The 24,011-nt window shown below is 43.7% G+C and overlaps 2 protein-coding genes across 2 annotated transcripts in view; both read left to right on the forward strand.

The window, feature by feature from the left end:
- Positions 1 to 259: 259 nt before the first annotated feature.
- On the forward strand, positions 260 to 1,195 carry LOC142302881 (olfactory receptor 11L1-like). Its single transcript, XM_075343988.1, has one exon. It carries the CDS (start codon positions 260 to 262, stop codon positions 1,193 to 1,195), a length of 936 nt encoding a protein of 311 aa, XP_075200103.1.
- A 13,153-nt stretch (positions 1,196 to 14,348) lies between these two features.
- Positions 14,349 to 24,011, forward strand: part of LOC142302882 (olfactory receptor 2A12-like) — a 41,067-nt gene continuing 31,404 nt past the window's right edge. Inside the window, exon 1 of the mRNA XM_075343989.1 lies at positions 14,349 to 14,480. Coding sequence (XP_075200104.1) covers positions 14,349 to 14,480 — 132 coding nt within the window. The remainder of the gene's footprint in view (positions 14,481 to 24,011) is intronic.

The following is a 24,011-nucleotide window of genomic DNA, read 5'->3' on the forward strand; positions in this document are numbered from 1 at the left end:
ATCAAAATAATAACAATGAGTCATCATCATCATCACAGGACTCAATAACAGTAGCTAAATTTATGTTTTAAAAGTACATTGCCATGGATTTAAGATCATGACCAGTTCTCCTGAATTAATACTGTCTTATAAACTTCATTAGAATTCACGTAAAATACATTAAAATTTTATTGTAAAAAAAATAAAAATTTGGACGACTATACTTATTAACAAGAATTTTTTTTTCTTTATTACTCTAGTATACCGCAATATATTCATAATGTTGGAGAACAATCAGACAGCGGTCACAAAGTTTTTCCTCGTAGGATTTCAAGTCAGTCAAGATTTAAGAATTTTCCTGTTCTGTCTTCTCCTGGTGGCTTATTGTGGGACCATCTGTGGTAACCTTCTAATTATTGCCCTGGTGTCCACCAGCAAGAACCTCCACACTCCGATGTACTTTTTCATCTCACAACTGTCCATCAGTGATATCTTGGTGATCATGGATATTACCCCCTTCATGCTCCACATCCTACTGAATAATGGGGGGACCATAACTTATATTAGTTGTATCACTCAGTTTTATTTTCTGGGTGCCTCAGAATCATCTGAATGTCTTCTCCTCGCTCTTATGTCTTATGACCGATATGTGGCCGTTTGTAAACCTCTCCATTATAACATTATCATGAAAAGTGGATATTGTGTGATATTGACCGTTGTCTGTTGGGTACTTGGATTTTCTGTTGTTTTAATTTATATGACAACAACGGCAAAGCTAAACTTTTGTGGCCCAAACATAATTAACCATATATTCTGTGATATTGTTCCTTTACTAGAACTTGCGTGTAATGATGCCTACATTGTTCACTTAGAAATTTGTTTACTAGGTATTCCAATTGTAATTATTCCTATCATATTCATCATAATGTCTTATGCTTATATAGTTTTTAACATCTTGAGGATCCCATCCAGCACCGGCAGACAGAAAGCCTTCTCCACCTGCAGCTCCCACCTCACCGTGGTCTCCATATTCTACTGGACGATATTTAGTGTGTATGTAATCCCAACAAAAGGCCGAACTATCACCATCAGTAAGATCCTATCACTGCTATATACTGTGCTTACTCCTTTGGTCAACCCCATTATATACAGTCTGAGAAACAAAGACTTTAAGAAAGCTGTAGAAGAAGCACTAAATAAGTTCATAATATACTAAATTATCAAAAACAATATATATTTGACTGTAGTTTGAATTGAAGATGCTCATCCTAATTGTTGCCCTTCACTTTGTCTTATATTTTATGGCTTATGGTGCGAGTAGTGCAAAACTTATTTTTGCTCCAAAAAAACCAGAAGAAAAATGAAATCATATGTTGTATAATTGTATGTACAGTGTGTTCTTCAAATGCAAAATCAATGTATGTAAGTATAACCTATAAAATATTTTGACAAATACTGTGGTGGAAAACATTAGGGATGATCAAATACCCTAATATTCGATTCAACGAATATCCGACGAATACCTCGCCGCTATTCGAGTATTCACGAATATTCGACCCCCAATATAAGTCTATAGGAAACCAGAATAATTTCACGTTGGATCTAACGGTGACATGTGGTTACTGAGTAAAAGGCTGAAATGGATGGGAAAAGGCTGAAACAGTTTGGGAGCAGAAGGTATCATCGCAGTTTGTGAAGCATTCAGCACCGTGGAAGTGGTAGTTGTTTCGCTCTGGAACTCAGGCTTTATTCCACTAGCTAACACTGAGGATTTTAAAAAATTTAATTTCCCCAGGGGAGAATGGTTCAAACACCATGTAGCACAGCATCAGAAGGTACTCCCAGCAGCTCCCAACAGCTTTTTTTTTTTAAAAAAATTGGTAGGATAAGCAACATGGCAAAACATGCAAAGGAGTTGAATAAATTCAGTTTCCCTAGGGGATAGTGGTTCAAACACCATGGAGCACTGCATCAGTTGGTACTCCCAACAGCTCCCAACAGCTTTTTTAAAAAAATTGGTAGGCTAAGCAACAGGGCATAACATGCCAAGGAGATTAATACATTCAGTTCCCCTAGGGTGTGATGGTTCAAACACCATGTAGCAAAGCATCAGAAGGTATTACCAATAGCTCTCAACAGCTTTTTTTTAAAAAAAATTGGTAGGATAAGCAACAGCGCATAACATGCCAAGGAGTTTAATAAATTCAATCTCCCCAGGGGATAATAAAAATAAAATAAAAAAAAACAAATCTTTATTTTTATATAGCGCTAACATATTCTGCAGCACTTCACATACATCAGGATCCCCATCGGGGCTCATAATCTAGAGCATGGGTCCCTAATTCCAGTCCTCAAGGGCCGCCAGCAGTGCAGGTTTTCAGGATTTCCTTAGTAATGCACAGGTGGTTTTTAATCACCTGCACAGTTGATGATTCCAACACCCATGCAATGCTAAGGAAATCCTGAAAACATGCACTGTTGGTGGCCCTCGAGGACTGGAGTTGGGGAACCCTGATCTAGAGTCACTAACTGTATGTCTTTGGAGTGTGGGAGGAAACCAGAGTACCCGTAGGAAACCCACGCGAACACAGGGATAACATACAAACTCTTTGCAGATGTTGTTCTTAGTGGGATTCGAACCCAGGAAGTTTAATACATTCAGTTCCCCTAGGGTGTGATGGTTCAAACACCATGTAGCAAAGCATCGGAAGGTATTACCAATAGCTCTCAACAGCTTTTTTTTAAAAAAAATTGATAAGATAAGCAACAGCGCATAACATGCCAAGGAGCTAAAAAAATTCTGATTCCGCAGGGGGCCATGTGTAACGCACCGTGGAGCACAGCATCAACAAAGAACACAAATAGAGACTTCCTGACCAATTGTTCTACACAGTGTAGCCTCGACAGTGCTTGTGCCAGTGCATAATGTACAAAGGTTTGAAAAATATTGCCCTGGGTGATTGGGCCAAACAATTACATCGTAGCAGCATAACAAGTTACATTAGTCATGTGGTGTCCTTAGATGATAGAAGACAAAATAGTCTTGAATGAGAAACAATGGAACTTACTTGAACTTAACAAATACATATTTTCGGGCTACACTTATTATTGGGTCTTGTTAACAGGCGGCCTGAGATACTCTGGGGCAATAGATCTATGGTTCATTATGATCATCGTCAAACTGTCTGCACTTTCCGTGGATAGTCGTGTGCGAGTATCTGTTATTATTGACCCCTCTGAGCTGAAAGCACGCACAGACAACACATTTGCAGCAGGGAAAGCTAGCACTTCCAAAGGCGAGGTCTGGCCAAGTGTTGAGCTTGGAAACTCAATAGTTAAAGGGAACTGTAGACTCTGAAAGCACGCTGATATGGTCAAATATATAGTCCCTCACCGTCTTACTTAACTGTTCCCTCCTTGTCATAGTTCTCCCAACCTGTATTTGATTCGCAGTTGATGGTTTGTAGAAAATGGACCAGTTTGGGCACATTAGTCCCCCGCCTGTGTTGCTCCTACTATGTGTAGCCCTCTCTTGTAATCCTGTTGCGTGAGATGATGTGCTACCTCTGACGCCAGCATGATCGGAGGGTAATCGTTTCATCAACTGCTCCACTACTGCCCTCTTGAATGTTTCCGTAGTACAATCCTTATTTGCCTCGACAAGTAGTGAAGCTAATTTGTCTTTGTAGCGTTGGTCAAGGAAGGTACATAACCAGTATTTGTTGTCTGCCAACTTGTGGATTTGCCGACAGTCATGAGAAAGGCAGTGTGACATGAACTGTGCCATGTGTCCTAGACTCCGAACTGGAAACCTTTGTGTGTCACTGCTAAGAATACATTCTGTCTCCCTAAACCTCCTCTCCTCCTCAGTCTCTCTCTCCTCCTGCTCCTTAGAAGGACTAGTATTAGTTGGCTGGAAAAACGCTGTACCACACACAGTACAGTCTCCCTACAAGAGCAGCTCAGGAATGAATGCGTGCACAAAATGGCGGCAGCCTTATATAGCCCCTATGATTAGAGATGAGCCACCCCCTAGAGTTTGAATTCGGTTCGTCGAACGGAGGCTCCGTTCGGTGAATGTTCATCGAACCCCTTCAAACCCCATTGAAAACAATGGCAGGCAAACACAAACACATAAAAACACATTATACATGTACACATACAGTTATTAAACATTGCCATTACACTTACAGGTCCCCGCGATGCGTCCTGCACTCGGTCTCCCGACGCTTTTCCTTCTGATAATCGCTGCATCCTCCCGGTAACCAGCACTGATGATAGGACCTTCCGTGACGTCAACAAAGCATGTAACCAGTCACGTGTCTATTATCTCATTGGCTACAGACTGGTCACATGGCTAGACGTCATCCTAGGTCCTGTCAGTGCATCTCTCCGGTACGCGGTGATCGTTCCAGCATCTCCGTGTACCGGCGAAATGCTCTGGCACATGGTCGGCTTCCCCGTTCCTGCATGTGGGCGCTCTTTACAGAGTCAGCCCACCTGCGGGGACTGGCTGCCACAGCCGGTAAATAGCGGCACCGGGAATCACGTGATCGGAGATTGCTGTTGCTATAGTAACGGTGGTAGCGGTGACGTCACCGCTTACAGCCCGCAGCCTCTGTTCTTTCACTAAGTGATTAGACTGCACGGAGCAGCAGCGTTCTTCCTCCCATGCAGTGCTGTCTGATGTAGCAGAGCTGCATGTGTTGAAAGGGAAAGAAGACAGAAGACCAGGATCGTGGAGGGGTGAGAAGGAGTAATAAACATGGAGTCTCTAATGTGTCTGTGTATTTATTTCTATTAAAGTATTTTTTCTCTGTGTGGTGTCTTTTTTTTAACCCTTTATTGGAGATTCTTAATGGCCGGGTCAAACTTGCCTGACATTAAGAATCTCTGGCTTAATACTAGCTAGTAAAACAAAGCTAGTATTAACCCATTATTGCCCAGCAAGCCACCGGGCTTCAGGGCTGCTGGAAGAGTTGGATACAGCGCTAGATGATGGCGCTTCTATGAAAGCGCCATTTTCTGGGGCAGCTGCAGACTGCAATTCGCAGCAGAGGGGACCAGAAAGCTCGGGCCAACCTGTGTTGCAGATTCCAATCCCCAGCTGCCTAGTTGTACCTGGCTGGACACAAAAATGGGGCAAATTATTTCATGAAATTCATGAAATAATTAAAAAAAGGGCTTCCCTATTTTTTAGTTCCCAGCCGGGTACAAATAGGCAGCTGGTGGTTGGGGGCAGCCGTACCTGCCTGCTGTACCTGGCTAGCATACACAAATATGGCGAAGCCCACGTAATTTTTTTGGTGGGCAAAAAGATCCTGCATACAGTCCTAGATGGAGTATGCTGAGCCTTGTAGTTCTGCAGCTGCTGTCTGCTCTCCTGCATACACTAGTGAATGGAGCATGCTGAGCTTTGTAGTTCTGCAGCTGCTTTCTGCTCTCCTACATACACTAGTGAATGGAGCATGCTGAGCATTGTAGTTCTGCAGCTGCTGTCTGCTTATCTCCATACAGACATAAAGCAGACAGCAGCAGCAGAACTACAAGGCTCAGTATACTGCATCCAGGATTATGGAGGAAAAAATTCCAGCAAATTGATCCAAGCAGAAAAAATTTTTAAAATACAAATTCTTTATTTAAATACATCTTTAAAAAGTCCATGATATGGTCAGTTGGAGCCCATGTTAGAGAGGACGCATTTCGATCATGTTGATCTTAGTCTGTCTCTAAACCATCTGGTCACAGATGTATTTAAATAAAGAATTTGGATTTTAAAGAAATTTTTCTGCTTGGATCAAGTTGCTGGAATTTTTCCCTCCTTATTCTCTGCAAAGGACTTGCCGACCTTCCTTTCCTTACACGGTCCATAGCATACGGGTCTCCTTTTCAAGCAGGTGAGCTGGACAAATACTTTTCTTGTGTCCATCCAGGACTGTATGCAGGAGTTTTTGCCTCCCAAAAAAATTACGTGGGCTTTGCCATGTTTTTGTATGCTAGCCAGGTACAGCAGGCACCTACAGGCTGCCCCCAACCCCCAGCTGCCTATTTGTACTCGGCTGGGAACCAAAAATACAGGGAAGCCCTTTTTTTTGTTTAATTATTTCATGAATTTAATGAAATAATTAAAAAAAATGAAGTGGGCTTCGCCCAATTTTTGTGTCCAGATTGTGATTGGAATCCGCAGCTCAGGGTGCCCAAGCTTTTTAGGCACCCCTGCTGTGAATTGCAGTCCGCAGCCGCCCCAGAAAATTGCGCTTTCTTAGAAGCGCCATCTTCTGGCGCTGTATCCAACTTTTCCAGCTTCCCTGGTTATGGGTGGCTTGCTGGGTAATAATGGGGTTAGGGCTTACTGCATATTATCAACTGGCCTTAAGCCCGAAATTCATGGTGTAATGCCAATATTAGACATGGCCTCCATGAAATTCTAGTACAGATAAAAAAACACAACACACAGAAAAATATTTTTATTAGAAAAAAAAACACAACACAATTAGTGACTCCATCTTTATTGAAATAAAGAACCCCCCTCCGCAGTAATCCTGGGTCAAGGGTCCCGCACCGTCCAATCAGGATCCAATATCATCTGATCGGTTCGCTGGAAGGCAAAGCGATCTGATGATGTGTCAGGTTCAAGGGCCTGAATCACATGACACAGCAGCTGATTGTATAAATGGCTTTTATACAATCAGCTGATGCATCAGTGCAAAAAAACCCAAAAAAAACTACACACTTCTGTGCAGACTCCTGTCCGACAGCATCACATATACATGTGAAATTGGGCCATGGTCAAATGAGATACTCTCCTTGTTTGCCTACAGACCCTGAATGTGGGGGAAAGGGTGTCGTTCATGTACCTGTGTTGCGGCAAGGGCTGGTATGCAGTGAGGGTAGCCTGGCCCACCACTGAAATGAGGTTGAGAGGTAGTAGGTGGAGGCCAAGGAAAAATGGCAAAGCCAGAAACATGGAAGGACCCAATCTGTCAGATGCAGGGAGACCCCCTTTTGGCCCATGGGCCTGTTATTCAGATCACAGACTTTGTTCTGAAGATTTAGTCTAGTTCAGCCTAAAAAAAGGACACTTTAAGACTCCGGAGAAGAAAAAAATTGATAGAGATTTTATGTCAGTTTTATTGCATGATTTTATTGTCTTGCAGATTTCCGCATTAATGAAGGCTACCACGGTTAAAGAGGGAAGGAATGTAGGAAGGTGGACTATGACCTACAACCCACCGAAGCCCTCCATGTTTGTATTAAGTGTGTTCTGTATACTTAAATGTGCAGTATTGATAAGGTTTGCTATCAACAATGTTTAAAACATATGTTTGGTAAAGTATTTAAATTTTAAAACGTTTGTGGATTCATCTGTAGTAACATTGAACATTGCATATTCCCAGTAACTTCTGGGATAAGTGAAGAGTCACCGCGAGCTCAAGGAGAACCGGGTTTTGGCCGTTACAGCCGGAAGGAAGACTTCTGAAAACCGCGCGCCTAGCGGCGCACGAATTTTAGCCTGTCTTCTTCATTGTGAGCGTGAGTGAGCAAAGTGTGAGCAAAAGTAAGTGTGAGTAGAATTGTTTGTATTTAGTTGTTTAATTACTTAACATTTGTTTAGTGCTATCCCCATTAGAAAATGTGCTCCACTATTGCTAATGCGATCCAGTGTACATCTTGTCTCATGTATGCAGTCCTTGAAAAGCCGTTCGAGGGTGCATACTGTTGTTCGAGATGTGCGCACGTTGCACATTTGGAAGCCCAGATACTGGATCTAAATGAGCAGCTGGCAACTCTGAGATGCATTAGCATTATGGAAAGGAGTTTGCTGTTCACTGAGCAGCATCTTGCTGGGTCAGATGTGGGGGAGGATCGCAGTAGGGAGCAGCAGGACGGTGAGGTAGGTAGCTGGGTGACAGTTAAAAAGAGGGGTAAAGGGAAAAGTGCTAGGAAGGCTAGTCCTGAACTGACACACTCCAATAGGTTTGCAAACTTGGCAGATGAGGGGGATGTCATTACAGGGATAGCATTGCTGCAGCAAGGCATGACCTCTGAACGCCAGAAGAGTGCCTGCTCCAGTTAGGGGGTGAATAGGAGTGCAGGGCAGGCAAGACAGGTACTGGTAGTGGGGGACTCAATTATTAGGGGGACAGATAGGGCAATCTGTCACAAAGACAGGGATCGCCGAACAGTGTGTTGTCTTCCTGGCGCTCGAGTTTGGCACATCGCTAATCGGGTTGACAGATTACTGGGAGGGGCTGGGGAGGACCCAGCAGTCATTGTACACATTGGCACAAATGACAAAGTTAGAGGTAGGTGGAAGGTCCTTAAAGATGATTTCAGGGAATTAGGTTGTAAGCTTAAAGCATGGACCTCAAAGGTGGTATTTTCGGAAATACTACCTGTGCCACGAGCCACACCAGAGAGGCAAAGAGAGATCAGGGAGGTTAACAGGTGGCTCAGGAATTGGTGTAGGAAAGAGGGTTTTGAGTTCCTGGAGAATTGGGCCGACTTTTCAGTTGGCTACAGATTCTATGCTAGGGATGGGCTGCATCTTAATGGGGAGGGTGCAGCTCTGCTGGGGCAGAAAATGGCTAGAAGGTTGGAGGAGTGTTTAAACTAGGAATGGGGGGCGAGGGTATTCACTTTATAGAAGGGGAGCTATGACTGGGCTGTTAATTTACAGGGTTATAGCCTATTCAGGAATGACCGTACAAATAAGCGAGGGGGAGGTGTGTGTCTATATGTAAAATCATCCTTAAAACCCATCCTGCGTGACAACATATGTGAGGGTACTGAGAATGTAGAGTCCCTATGGGTGAAGATAAGGGGGGGGAGAATGAATAATAAAATACTGATAGGGGTGTGTTATAAGACGCCGAATATTATGGAAGAGGTAGAGAATCTCCTCATAAAGCAAATTGATAAAGCAGCGAGTCTCGGAGAGGTAATTATTATTGGGGACTTTAACTATCCTGATATAAATTGGGGAACAGAAACTTGCAGTTCCAGCAAAGGAAATAGATTTTTGATAACAATGAAAGATAATTACCTTTCACAAATGGTACAGGACCCCACAAGAGGGGGAGCACTACTAGACCTTGTACTAACCAATAGGCCAGACCGCATATCAAATATACAAGTTGGGGGTTACTTGGGGAATAGTGATCACAAAATAATAAGTTTTCATGTATTCTTTAGTAAGATGTATAGTAGAGGGGCTACAAGGACACTAAACTTCAGGAAAGCAAATTTTAAACGGTTGAGAGATGATCTTAGTGCAATAAACTGGGATGATGTACTAAGTAATAAAAGTACACAAAGCAAATGGGAGACTTTTATGAGCATCCTGAATAGGGCTTGTGCAGAAAATATACCCTATGGGAACAAACATGCTAGAAATAGGAGGAAACCCCTATGGCTAAATAGAGCTGTAAGGGAAGCAATAAAAGAAAAACAGAAAGCCTTAAAAGAATTAAAGAGGGTAGGTAGTGATGAGGCATTTTATAATTATAGATAATTAAATAAAATATGTAAAAAGCAAATTAAGTTAGCTAAGTTTGAGACAGAGAGACTCATTGCGAGAGAAAGTAAAAATAATCCTAAAATATTCTTTAACTACATAAACAGTAAAAAACTGAAAAACGATAGTGTTGGCCTCCTTAAAAATAGTCTTGGTGAAATGGTGGAAGGGGATGAGGGTAAAGCCAACCTGCTGAATGACTTTTTTTCTACGGTTTTTATACCTGAAAATGCCATGGCAGATGACATGACCAGTGATACCATAAATTCACCCTTGAATATTACCTGCTTAACCCAGCAGGAAGTACGCCGCCGCCTCGAAATCACTAAGGTCGACAAATCTCCGGGCCCGGATGGCATACACCCCAGAGTACTACAGGAATTGAGTTCTGTGATAGATAGACCATTATTTTTAATCTTCTCAGATTCCTTAATAACAGGGTCGGTACCGCAGGACTGACGCATAGCAAATGTGGTGCCAATATTCAAAAAGGGGACAAAAACTGAGCCGGGAAATTATAGGCCGGTAAGTTTAACCTCTACGGTTGGTAAAATCCTTGAGGGTTTCTTGAGAGATGCTATACTGGAGTATCTCAAGAAAAATAACCTTATGACAGAGTATCAACATGGGTTTATGAGGGATCGATCCTGTCAAACTAATTTGATCAGCTTCTATGAAGAGGTAAGTTCAAGCCTGGGTCAGGGAAATGCAGTGGATGTTGTGTATATGGACTTTTCAAAAGCTTTTGATACGGTGCCACACAAAAGGTTGGTACATAAAATGAGAATAATGGGGATAGGGGAAAATATGTGTAACTGGGTTAAAAACTGGCTCAGTGATAGGAAACAAAGGGTGGTTATTAATGGTACGTACTCGGACTTGGTCTCAGTTCATAGTGGGGTACCACAGGGGTCAGTATTGGGCCCGCTTCTTTTTAACATATTTATAAATGACCTTGTTGGGGGCATGCGGAGTAGAATTTCAATATTTGCAGATGATACTAAACTCTGCAGGGTAATCAATACAGAGGAGGATAATTTTATATTACAGGGAGATTTATGTAAATTGGAGGATTGGGCTGAGAAGTGGCAATTGAAGTTTAATGTAGATAAATGTAAAGACATGTTTGTGAGAGAAAAAAAAACCTTTACTCACCTTCTCCTGCCCTGCTGTCTCTGCCACTGCTGTCATTTGCTGCCGACCGCCGCTCATTATGCTGATTGAATACTCACTTCACTGCGGCCAGAAGCAGGAGCAGTGGGGAGTCAGCGGTACCGGAGACCAAAGATCAGCACCACGGAAAGCGAAGCCAGGAACAGGTGAGCAGAAAGTTCCCGTTCTCCGTGTGTTATCACGGATAACACACGGAGAATACACGTGTGCTAAACACACGATACATCGAGGGAAAAACGCACCTCTGACACGTCCGTGAAAAACGTGCATGATTTTCACAGACGTGTAAAAGAGGCCTAAGTCAGTTTTCAACAATTTCTTTTGATTATGAGCCTCCGAAAAAATGCCATGTATACAAATGTAAACGCCGACCAATCTACAGGTATACTAACTTTCCTACAAAAAGCTGTGGAGTAATATGTCTAAAGATAAACATTATTTAAAAAATACAAAAGGTTTTTATTAATCACAAAAGACACACCAAAAACAATAGAAGGTAAAAACCAGAAGAGTTGAGGTGCAAAACTGACAGTAAATGCGACTTAACATGCCCCAGTGTTGAGATGCGTTTACTGTCAGTTTTCCGTTTCATCTCTTCTGGTTTTCACCTTATACTGTTTTTTGTGTGATTTTTGTGATTCATAAAAACCTTTTGCATTTTTTAAATAATGTTTATCTTTAGACTTATTACTTCACAGCTTTTTGTAGGAAATTCATTTTCTTTTGACTGAAGTTTCAGTGATCGGTGAGCAAGAAGCTTACACCTGTTTTTTATCTTGCTGTCTCTCGTGAAGTTAGAAATGCTTGTTCAAGCCTTGTTCCAGGGCCGGTCACACACAACCATGTTGCTAAGTTTCCCTATTGTGGAGAATAATGATCGCATATTTATTCCATTATTAGATGGTGAACATATTTTCTAATTTTACATGTATGCGCTGCATGTGTGTGCCTTGTATTAAAAATACTGGGGAATTCAGGACTGTATTTCATTGTTGATACTTAACATAATTTGCTGGTGTTTATAGCTGCTCCTTATCCCCCTGTGACGTGCGTGCGTTTGTGCACGCGCCCTCTGGCAGTCCTCCGGGTGTATGCACCTTGCGGCCTCTCTGCCCAGTGTGCATGCCCAATGACGTCATCGGGATTTCTTCCCGGGACATGTGCACTGAGGCTGGAGTGCTGCACTGTGCAATACACATTGACCGGGGATTGCTCACTGCGCGTGCGCCGCTATTACGCCGGCGCATCACCTGGGGATTGATTAATTGACTAAGGGTATTTAAACCTGACGATTGGGGAATGAACGCACTTCCACTCCTGCCTCCGTCCTGCTGAGAAAGCGATAGCGATACGCGTTCGGGATTGGTTGCGGATCCTCTTCCCCCCACTGTGTGTGCCTTATTGCTCCCTGTCCTTCTATGGGTAAGTTGCATTTAACTATTTCACTTGTCGTTTTTTCCTGACTACGATATAAGCACTTACCCTTGGTCAGTTTTGGAGCTGTTTTGCTCCTATGCAGCAGTCTTTTAGGCTATGTGCCCACGCTACAGGATTTACCGCGGATTTACCGCGGATTTTGCCGCGGATTTACCGCGGATTTGCCGAAAATCTGCAGCAGCAGCACTTCCAAGCCATTTCAATGGCATTTTGGAAATGCTGTGCCCATGCTGCGGATTTTTCCGCGGCGGATTTGCCGCGGATTTTGATCCGGAAAAATCTGCAGCATGTCAATTGTTTGGTGCAGATTTGGTGCGGATTTTTGGCTTTGAATGGGGAAAAAAAAAAAAAAAATCCGCATCAAAATCGGCGGCAAATCCGCGGTAAATTCAGGCAAAAAAATCCGCAGGGACATTCTAGCGTGGGCACATAGCCTTAGGATCTGTTGACTGTTTAATCCTAGGATATGCTGACTTTTCCTGTCTGCATGGATGCTACAGGCATTATTCATATATGCTTCTATTGAGCACACACACACATACTATTGTGGGGGTAATGTTTGGTAGAGGTCCTCCTACATCCTCATAATTGATGTAATATTGTACTGTACATGTTCGTGTTTTTTATTCTATTTTCTAAATAAAGATTATTATATTTTATGGAAATTGTACTCCCTTTTGTGTGTTTGAGGCACACTATTTTTGAGGTCATTGTGATGGATATTTTCCGAATGTTTAATCCTACCTTAAGGGCAATATAAGATATTTTGGTGACTGACATAATGATTTTACAGCCCTTTTCCCTTTGGTCTTTGGTCTTTTTTGCATGTTGCTAAGTTGGTCTATTTGTATTGTGTACCAATTGTGGCCACTTTTTCTGTTACCAGGCTTTACTTTTTGAAAATGTGGAGACTCAAAGTAGGGTCTCCAAGTTAGCTTTTGTCTGTGATGCCAGTTCAACGCCTGTCTTTTATTTTGCTGTCTCTGATGAAGGTAGAAATGCTGGCTCAGGCCTTGTTCCAGGGCCGATTCCATACAGCCATGTTGCTTAGTTGGCCTATTTGTAGTCTGTGCCAATTGTTACCACTTTTCCTGTTGCTTGACATTGATATTTGGAAATGTGGAGACTCCAAGTAGGCTCTCCAAGTCAGCTTTTGTCTGTAGTGCCAGAGGTATGGGAGCACTTGCCCTATGCCTGCCTATCTTTTATCTTGCTGTCTGTGGTGAACGTAGAAATGCTGGTCCATGCCTTGTTCCGCTGGTCCCATGCAGCCATGTTGCTTATTTGGCCTATTTGTAGTGTGTGCCAATTGTTGCCAATTTTCCTGCTACCTGACATTAATTTTTGGAAATGTGGAGACTCCAAGTAGGGTCTCAAAGTTAGATTTGTCTGTGGTGCCAGTGGTCTTCGACCTGCCCTATGCCTGTCTTTTATCTTGCTGTCTCTGGTAAAGCTAGAAATGCTGGTTCAAGCCTTGTTCCAGCACCAGTGCCAAGCAGCCATGTAGGTTAATTGGCCTATTTGTAGTGTGTGCAATTTGTTTCCACTTTTCCTCTTGCTTGACCTTAATGTTTGGAAATGTGGAGACTCCAAGTAGGGTCTCTTAGTTGGCTTTTGTCTGTAGTGCCAGGGATATGGAAGCACCAGCCCTATGTGTTATGATTCGATGTTCAATGACTACAATAAACACAATTCCCTAGAGTCGTAGGTAATAAGTACCGACCGCAAGCCCTGAACTTAACACCACATTAGAAGTAGCTGGGCAGCATGGCTAAGAAAATAGATGCCTCAAACCCAGCCGGAGGACTACATAACCTACAAGGCAGAAAGTGAAAAGAAACTATCTTGCCTCAGAGCACATTTCCCAATGAAAATAGGCAGCCTCCCACATGTACAGACTGTGAGCAAAGATGAAAAGACATACACAGTAAGAGCAAGATGGAGCAAAGAGAGGCCACAGGAAATTCTTGAAGTCAGCATAAAAAACCCTATCAAAACTTCTTACACGGAATGTGCAAAAAATAGGAGTAATCTAACACTCGCACATTCACAATCTGTACAAGACACTGGTAGGAAAAGACTAGCAATTACCCTGCCGACTAACCCTTGCTAAGATTAATAGCATAGACTGACTAGGAAGATAAATCTTCCTTATCTGAAGGCACAAACAAAACAGAATTCAATACATAAAAACCTTCAGAGATAATTCACAGAAGCAATAAGCAAATAACACACAAAAAGTATGAAGCAAAACCAAGAACTTAGTTTGATAGCGGGGAAGCCAGGAGGACAAGAGACAGATTCCTATAGTCTCAGGAATTTCAGACAACTGGCAAAGACAAACAGCCAGCACATGCCTATATTCAAAATCAAGGTATGAGCTGTCAACCAGGTGAGGAGAACAAAGGAACAGAATCCTAACCACAAACATCAATGACCACAAGAGGGAGTCCAAGAGCGGAGCTCCACCAGACAGTATTCACAACACCTATGCCTGTCTATTTTCTTGCTGTTTCTGGTGAAGGTAAAAATGCTGGTTAAGGCTTTGTTCCAGGGTCGGTCCATCGCAGCCATGTTGCTTAGTTGACCCATTTGTAGTGTGTGCAAATTGTGCCATTTTTCCTTTTGCCTGACATTAATTTTTGGAAATGTGGAGACTCCAAGTAGGGTTTCCAAAGTAGCTTTTGTCTGTAGTACCAGGGGTATCATCTTGCTGTCTCTTTTGAAGGTATAAATGCTGGTTCAGGCCTTTTTCAGAGCCAGTGCCACACAGCTATGTTGCTCAGTTGGCTTATTTGTAGTGTGTGGCAATCGTTGCCAGTTCTCCTGTTACTTGACATTAACTTTTCTAAATGTGGAGACTCCAAGTAGGGTCTCCAAGTTAGCTTTTTTCTGTAGTGCCAGGGGTATGGAAGAACCAGCCCTACGCCTCTCACTAATGCATCTCTTTATTTTTAAAATGAAATGTCAAGCCACATCCTTGGTTTAAGTCAACATGTCATGTGCTTAAATTAATATGCATTAGAGAACACAGTCACACAGCTGCAGAGTTGTAGACCACTATCCAGACCCAGTTTGATCAATAGATGTCTCCACTGAACCTGGAGCCAGGGAAGGCCCGGTGCGATAATGGTCAAAACCTGGTAGAGACACTATGCTTGGGTGACATCACATGTGAATTGCATGGCTCATGTGCTCAACCTGGTTGTACAGAAATTTCTAGGCACTATTCCAGGGTGGATGCACTGATGCAAAAGGCGCTGTCACTGTGTACTCACTTTTAAAAATGGAAATGCCAGGCCAGATCCTGTGTGTTGCATGGGCCATACCTTCCTGATGTGCAAAGACACTATGGGAAAATGGGGCAAAGTGGAGCAATAGATGCCACTGTCCTGCTGTCTGCCTAAAATGGTTTTAAATCTATAGACTATAAGATGTTTCACTAAAGTTTGTATTATCTGTATTGGCAGGGGTATGGACCCACTAGTCTTGAAACTGTCTCTCATCCACCTGTATATTTCTTCTGTCAATAGCCTAGGAATCTAATTGCTATGCCAAAACAGTGATACTGCACTCTAGAGTGTATTTTTGCTATTTTGGAAGCTTTTCTACCCCTCTAAAGGTGTTTTTTCGGACTTTAATTTGGGCTTCCAATGAATCCAATGGGGTTTGGTAAGGTTCAGATTCAGTTTGGGAAATGCACCATATGTTACAGTGCTGTGCAAATTAATTGGGACAAAGCATTGGTTAAGTAAAATCGTAAGTTGGTTACCAGTCAGTGATTCAAACAACTTTTAACTGCTTTGAAAAGGGAAATGTGGAAGAAAAAAGTAAACAACACCAAGAACTAATAAAACACTTCTCAGAAATAGTAAAATTAGTGCCAGAAAAACAAGTAAACACCGCCAAAGAGACTTGCTCGCTGTAGGTATTGATATTAGCGATTCCACTGTATGGTGAAGGTTTCTGGAAGTTGGTTGGAAGGCAACAAAGTCAGTAAAGAAACAACTTCTGACATGTCCAATGAATGCAAAACGACTTGCATGGGCAAAAAAATACAAATCTTGGACAACTAGCCAGTGAAAAAAGGTAATTTTCAGTGATGAAACCCATCTTTTTGTTCAAGGGTACAGAGCAAGTGTTGTTAGAAGAAGAAAAAATGAACCATTGCGAGCTGATCATATTCAACAAACTGTAAAACACCCTCAAAAAGTGATGTTTTGGGGCTTTTTTACAGCTGATGGTGCAGGGAGCTTATTTGCTGTTGATGGGATGATGAATTCATCCAAATACATGGACCTTTTAAAACGTTTTATTGTGTCATTCATGCGTAAATTTGAAGGGACATTCCAACAAGATTTGGCTCCATGCCACAATTCCAAGTGCGTGAAGAAATTCCTGGAAGAAAATAAAGTAAAAGTGCTGGACTGGCCGGCAATTTATCAGACTTACATCCTATAGAAAATTTGTGGAACATTGTGAAAAGATTAGAGATGAGCGAACCGGTCGCGGTTCGGTTCGAGGTCGGTTCGCCAAACGGAAGTCCCGTTCGAGTTCGGTTCGTCGAACGTTCGACGAACCGAACTCGAACTGCATAGGAAACAATGGCAGGCAATCACAAACACAGAAAAACACCTAGAAAACACCCTCAAAGGTCTCCAAAAGGTGACAAACAACTCACAACACAACACAAACACATGGGAAAGTGACAAGGACATATACTCATGCGAAAACAAAGGAGCTGAACAAGGAAAAAGAGGAGGAAACACAGATATAGGCATGGCACGCCCTTCTAAAATCATGTAAAACACCGCAAGGTGACTCCAAGCAGAGTCTCCCTTTTTTCCAAAAATTGGGCCACACACACACCCACCCCTTCAGTGGCAGCAGTTGTTCCCCAGTTGTACACTTCACAGCTAGATTTGCATCAAGCACATTCAAAAATACGCCATTCTTAACCGTCCCCAGGATGACACCGGGGTAGGTAGCAAAGTCTTTCCTGATCCCAGCTCTGTTCATCTTGGATCACTTTTAAAAACAATGTAAGCAAGGGTTACTCCAAGCGGAGTCTCCCTTTTTTTCCAAAAATTGGGCCCCACACACACCCACCCATTCAGTGGCAGCACTTGTGCCCCAGTTGTACACTTCACAGCTAGATTTGCATCAAGCACATTCAAAAATACGCCATACTTAACCGTTCCCAGGATGACACCGGGGTAGGTAGCAAAGTCTTTCCTGATCCCAGCTCTGTTCATCTTGGCTCCTTTGTAAAAACACTGTAAGCAAGGGTTACTCCAAGCGGAGTCTCCCTTTTTTCCAAAAATTGGGCCACACACACACCCACCCCTTCATTGTTTTCAGTTGTGCCCCAGTTGTACACTTCACAGCTAGATTTGCATCAAGCACATTCAAAAATACGCCATTCTTAACCGTCCCCAGGATGACACCGGGGTAGATAGCAAAGTCTTTCCTGATCCCAGCTCTGTTCATCTTGGATCATTTTTTAATACAATGTAAGCAAGGGTTACTCCAAGCGGAGTGTCCCTTTTTTCCAAAAATTGGGCCCCACATACACCCACCCATTCAGTGGCAGCACTTGTGCCCTAGTTGTACACTTCCCAGCTAGATTTGCATCAAGCACATTCAAAAATACGCCATTCTTAACCATCCCCAGGATGACACCGGGGTAGGTAGCAAAGTCTTTCCTGATCCCAGCTCTGTTCATCTTGGATCATTTTTAAAAACACTGTAAGTAAGGGTTACTCCAAGCGGAGTATCCCTTTTTTCCAAAAATTGTGCCCCACAGACACCCCATCAGTGGCAGCACTTGTGCCCTAGTTGCAAACAGGATGTTTTGATTTGCATCAAGCACATTCCAAATCCACAAGTATTTACTCTCCCCAGGATGACACAGGGGTAGTAAATTCCTTGTGGATCCATGACTTGTTCATTTTGATGAACGTTAGTCTGTCCACATTGTCACTGGACAGACGTGTGCGCTTATCTGTCAGCACACACCCAGCGGCACTGAAGACACGTTCAGAGACAACGCTGGCAGCTGGACATGACAAAATCTCCAAGGCGTAACTGGAGAGCTCTGGCCATTTTTCTAGGTTTGAAGCCCAAAATGAGCAAGGCTCCATTTGCAAAGTCATGGCATCGATGTTCATTTGGAGATACTCCTGTATCATCCTCTCCAGCCGTTGACTATGTGTCAGACTTGTTGTCTCTGGTGGCCTTGCAAAGGAGGGTCTAAAAAAATTATGAAAAGTTTCAATAAAATTGCTGTTACCAGCACCAGATACGGTGCTATTGGTACGGGTAGACTGTTGAAGATGACGAGACCGGCCCATGTTTGTCAAGTTACAACTGGGAGATTCACTCCCTGCACCTGCACGGTTGTTTGGTGGAAAACCCGAGCTAAGATCGAGTAACAGCTTCTGCTGATACTCCTGCATACGTGCGTCCCTTTCTATGGCTGGAATTATGTCACAAAATTTGGACTTGTACCAGGGATCTAATAGTGTGGCAAGCCAGTAGTCATCATCACTTCTAATTTTGACAATACGAGGGTCATGTTAAAGGTAGTGCAGCAAGAAGGCGCTCATGTGTCTTGCGCAGCCATGCGGAACAAGTCTATGCTGTGTTTGTGGCATAGAGGTGCTAACCGTTCTTTCTTCCTCTGACATCTCCCCCCAACCTCTTTCAACTGAAATTTGACCAAGGTCTCCCTCATCCGCTGAGTCTTCCATGTCCATGGACAGTTCGTCCTCCATTTCTTCATGTTCTCCTGCACCTTCCTCAACATTTCGCCTGCTACCATGCGCCCTTGTTGATCCCTGTCCCCCATGGTCCCATGCCTGCCGCGTTGGTGATGAGGAACGTCTGGACCTTGGTGATGTTGTTGTGTCTTGCGCATATGAATCCTCCTGTAGTTCCTCCCCTTCCTGTTGTCCCATAACCTGACTCCGAATAGTGTTTAGCGTGTGCTCCAGCATGTAAATGACTGGAATTGTCATGCTGATAATGGCATTGTCAGCGCTAAAAATATTCGTCACCATGTTGAAACTGTGCAGAAGGGTGCATAGGTCCTTGATCTGAGACCACTCTATCAGGGTGATCTGCCCCACCTCTGCATTTCGTTGGCCCAGGCTATACGTCATGACGTATTGCACCAGGGCTCGGCGGTGTTGCCACAGTCGCTGTAACATGTGGAGAGTCGATTTCCAGCGTGTTGCCACATCGCATTTCAGGCGATGAACCGGCAGGCCGAAAGACTTCTGGAGCGATGCAAGTCGCTCAGCAGCGGTGGTTGAACGGTGGAATTGAGCAGACAGTTTTCGTGCCCTGGTCAGAAGGCCATCTAGGCCGGGATAGTGTGTTAAAAATTGCTGGACAACAAGGTTCAACACGTGAGCCATACAAGGCACGTGTGTCACCTTGCCCAGGCGAAGGGCCGCACCCCTGTTTGCAGCATTGTCGCACACGGCCTTACCAGGCTGCAGGTTGAGTGGAGACAACCATTTATTAAACTCGGACCGCAGAGCTGACCACAACTCCTCAGCTGTGTGACTCTTATTCCCAAGACATGTCAAGCTAAAGACCGCCTGATGCCTTTGCGCTCTGCTGCCAGCATAGTAATGAGGGGTGCGTGATTCCTTCTGCGCAGTGAGAACGCTGGTGGCCTGACCAGGCAGGCTTGGGGCGGAGGTGGAGGACCCAGATGAGGTGGAGGAGACAGAAGCAGTGGCAGAACTTGGACAGACAGAGGATTGACACACAAGTCGTGGGGATGGCAAGACTTGTGTTGCAGTCCCTTCACCATCTATCACCATAGTTACCCAGTGCCCAGTCAGCGACATGTAACGTCACTGTCCATGCTTACTGGTCCAAGTATCGGTGGTGAAATGCACCCGTTCACACACAGAGTTTCTCAAGGAAGCGGTGATGTTGTGTGCGACATGCTGGTGTAGCGCGGGCACACCTTTCTTAGAGAAGTAGTGGCGACTGGGCATCTGGTACTGGGGCACAGCGACAGACATAAGGTCTCTAAAATCCTGTGTGTCCACCAGGTGGAAAGGCAGCATTTTGGTAGCCAAGAGCTTACAGAGGGATAAAGTCAACCTCTTAGCTTTGACATGGGTCACAGGAAATGGCCTTTTATTTGTCCACATCTGAGGGATCTGGCTGCTGTGTGTAGACGGTGTTGAGTAGGGTGTCCCTGGAAAAATGCAGGTTTGTGAGGAAAGTGCAGGCGGAGACATGATGTTGCCTTCATCCAACGTTGGTGCTATCGATGTCTGAGAGAGCTGTACACACGCACTTGTTTCCCCTTCCAAACCAACTGACGACCTACCAAGCAAACTGCCTGTTGCGGTTACAGTGGTGGAAGTTGTGCGTGGAAAACCAGGTGTGACAGCTGTCCCCACAGTCCTAGAAGATGAAGAGCGCGCGGATGCACTGGAAGGGGCAGGCCGTGGATGGTTCGCTCCGCTAGGCCGCATTGCAGCACGGTGAGCTTCCCACCGGGACCTATGATATTTATTCATGTGACGATTCATGGAAGAAGTTGTCAAACTGCTGAGGTTTTGACCTCTACTAACAGAATCACGACAAATTTTACACATCACATAATTTGGGCGATCTTTTTTTATGTCAAAAAAGGACCAGGCTAGGCAAGGCTTAGAGGGCAATGGACCTGCTGAGCCCCCCCGACTAGTGCTCAGAGGCAGAATGGTGGCTGATGATGCAGTTGTAGACATGCTACCAGTGCTCCTACTCTGTCCAGGAAGGCGCAAGGTAACTTCGTCGTCGGTTGCATCCTCCTCCACCGCCTTTGTTGACCTCCTCGAGTGCCTGACTGTGGGTTCACAGTAGGTGGGATCTAGAACTTCATCATCAATTGTTGTGTTTGCACTCCCCTCCCCCTCAGACCGAGCCTCTTCTTGCCCTGACCGAATATTTAAGTTGTCATCCCAATCTGGTATCTGCGTCTCATCGTCATCAGTATATTCCTCATTGTCTATAACCACAGGTGTTACAGTTTGTGACAAAGGGTCAACGATATGCTCAGAAACTTGGTCCTCTTGGCCTGAATCAGAGTCACAAAGGTTCTGGGCATCACTGCAGACCATTTCCTGGTCTGTACTCACTGTAGCTTGGGAGCAGACCTCTGATTCCCAGGCTATAGTGTGACTGAACAGCTCTGCAGACTCAGCCATCTTAGTTCCACCATACTGTGCAGGGCTGATGGAGACTTCAGAGCTGGGAGAAAGCAAGTTTGATTGGAATGACAACTCAGAGGACTGGTGTTTTTTGGATGCGGTACTTGAGGTGGCTGAGAGGGCACTTGTTGGACCACTTGAGATCCATTCAAGCATTTTCCTTTTTTGGCCATCATCTACCTTTGTTCCTGTTATTTGTGTCCGTAAAAAAGGGAGCACATCGGATTGTCCACGGTAAGTAGTAGACATCTTACTTTTGCTGGTAGATGGTCTATCTTCAGCAGATGATAATGGATCTTTGCCACCTTCCCCACGGACAAACACTTTTTTTCCTTTTCCAGCACGCCTCTTCCCCTTTCCACCAGCATCTGTCATTTTGTCACTCATGTTGATTGCGACAAGATTGTGCACTGAAACCACTTACTGTGGTAGTAAAAATTGAGAGGTGGTGTAGATTGCAGCGGTGGTCTAGCTTTATTAACAGCAGAATAATAAAGAATAAATATCCCTGACAATGCAACTACGGCCCTTAAACTGGCAGCATAAATTGCTAGTATAATGGCTTAGTAACAATGAGTTGGAGTGTGCAAAGCAGGCAGACGTGCTGCAAATATCTTTGCACTAGTGGGACTATACAGAAGTCCAATAGCCACGTTTAGGATGCCACTAGGTTCACTCAGTGTTTGCTAGTATAATGGCTTAGTAACAATGAGTTTGAGTGTGCAATGCAGGCAGACGTGCTGCAAATATCTTTGCATTAGTGGGATTATACAGAAGTCCAATAGCCACGTTTAGGATGCCACTAGGTTCACTCAGTGTTTGCTAGTCAAAGAGGGGGGAGGGAAGGGCACCAACCCGTGGGATCTTCAGGTATACAAAACTATGCAATTGTAAGAAAAAGGGGTATACCAAACACGGGATCACCACAATTATATGTTACATAGAAATATTATTTTATTGCACACAAAAACAACACATGTCTCCCATCAGGAGTGCTGGACACACAAGGATTCAGTTAAAAACACTTAAAAAAATGCCCATGTGTCCGTGACACATCGCTAGGAAGGAGAGCCATACAGGTATAGGTGACATGTGGAGAGAAGTTTTCCCAATGTGACAGTGAGTATAGCTTGGCACGGCTGAATGCTGTGCATTAATACAAGGCATCGGTCTGTCCTGGGTGACTGAGTAGTAGATTGTGTAGAATGTCACAGTTCTATACCGCGTCACATTAAGCATAGTATCCTCCTTATGAACTGTGGGCACTGAGACTTAGTGTGACACATCGCTAGTGAGGTTTAAATGGCCAGTGGATATTGGTGCTGATAAAGACAGACCTATACAGTCTGTGATGGTATGATAGATCTTTGATCAATACTGGGTCTTTTTGCAGCATCTCACAAGGACCACGGGTAGTTTCTTAGGGATCCCATACAGGCTACAGATAGTGGGTTTGTTTTGGTCTGTGATACAATAGGACCAATTGTGGTATCTAATACACTAAACGGTACAAGGCCAATGTATCATCTTTAGAAATATAGGTGTACTTATTGTTGTGGGGAGAAGCCATTTGTATTGTGTATAATAACATTGACACTTATGTTTCCAATGTGTTGGTTTATTATGCCATGGGCATTTTTTTAAGTGTTTTTAACTGAATCCTTGTGTGTCCAGCACTCCTGATGGGAGACATGTGTTGTTTTTGTGTGCAATAAAATAATATTTCTATGTAACATATAATTGTGGTGATCCCGTGTTTGGTATACCCCTTTTTCTTACAATTGCTCAGTGTTTGCTAGTATAATGGCTTAGTAACAATGAGTTTGAGTGTGCAATGCAGGCAGACGTGCTGCAAATATCTTTGCACTAGTGGGACTATACAGAAGTCCAACAGCCACGTTTAGGATGCCACTAAGTTCACTCAGTGTTTGCTAGTATAATGGCTTAGTAACAATGAGTTTGAGTGTGCAATGCAGGTAGACGTGCTGCAAATATCTTTGCATTAGTGGGATTATACAGAAGTCCAATAGCCACGTTTAGGATGCCACTAGGTTCACTCAGTGTTTGCTAGTATAATGGCTTAGTTACAATGAGTTTGAGTGTTCAATGCAGGCAGACGTGCTGCAAATATCTTCGCACTAGTGGGACTATACAGAAGTCCATTAGCCACGTTTAGGATACCACTAGGTACACTCAGTGTTTGCTAGTACAATGGCTTAGTAACAATGAGTTTGAGTGTGCAATGCAGGCAGAGGTGCTGCAAATATCTTTGCACTAGTGGGACTATACAGAAGTCCAATAGCCACGTTTAGGATGCCACTAGATTCACTCATTGTTTGCTAGTATAATGGCTTAGTAACAATGAGTTTGAGTGTGCAATGCAGGCAGAGGTGCTGCAAATATCTTTGCACTTGTGGGACTATACAGAAGTCCAATAGCCACGTTTAGGATGCCACTAGGTTCACTCAGTGTTTGTTAGTATAATGGCTTAGTAACTATCAGTTTGAGTGTGCAATGCAGGCAGACGTGCTGCAAATATCTTTGCACTAGTGGGACAATAGAGAAGTCCAACAGCCACGTTTAGGATGCCCCTAAGTTCACTCAGTGTTTGGTAGTATAATGGCTTAGTAACAATGAGTTGGAGTGTGCAATGAAGCCAGAGGTGCTGCAAATATCTTTGC

The sequence above is a fragment of the Anomaloglossus baeobatrachus genome, chromosome 4 (assembly GCF_048569485.1).
Source record: "Anomaloglossus baeobatrachus isolate aAnoBae1 chromosome 4, aAnoBae1.hap1, whole genome shotgun sequence".
In the NCBI taxonomy this organism is placed as follows: Eukaryota; Metazoa; Chordata; class Amphibia; order Anura; family Aromobatidae; genus Anomaloglossus; species Anomaloglossus baeobatrachus.

Bases quoted from the DNA above. Each gene is read 5' to 3' on its own strand.
- LOC142302881 (XM_075343988.1), top strand. From the start codon at position 260: ATGTTGGAGAACAATCAGACAGCGGTCACAAAGTTTTTCCTCGTAGGA.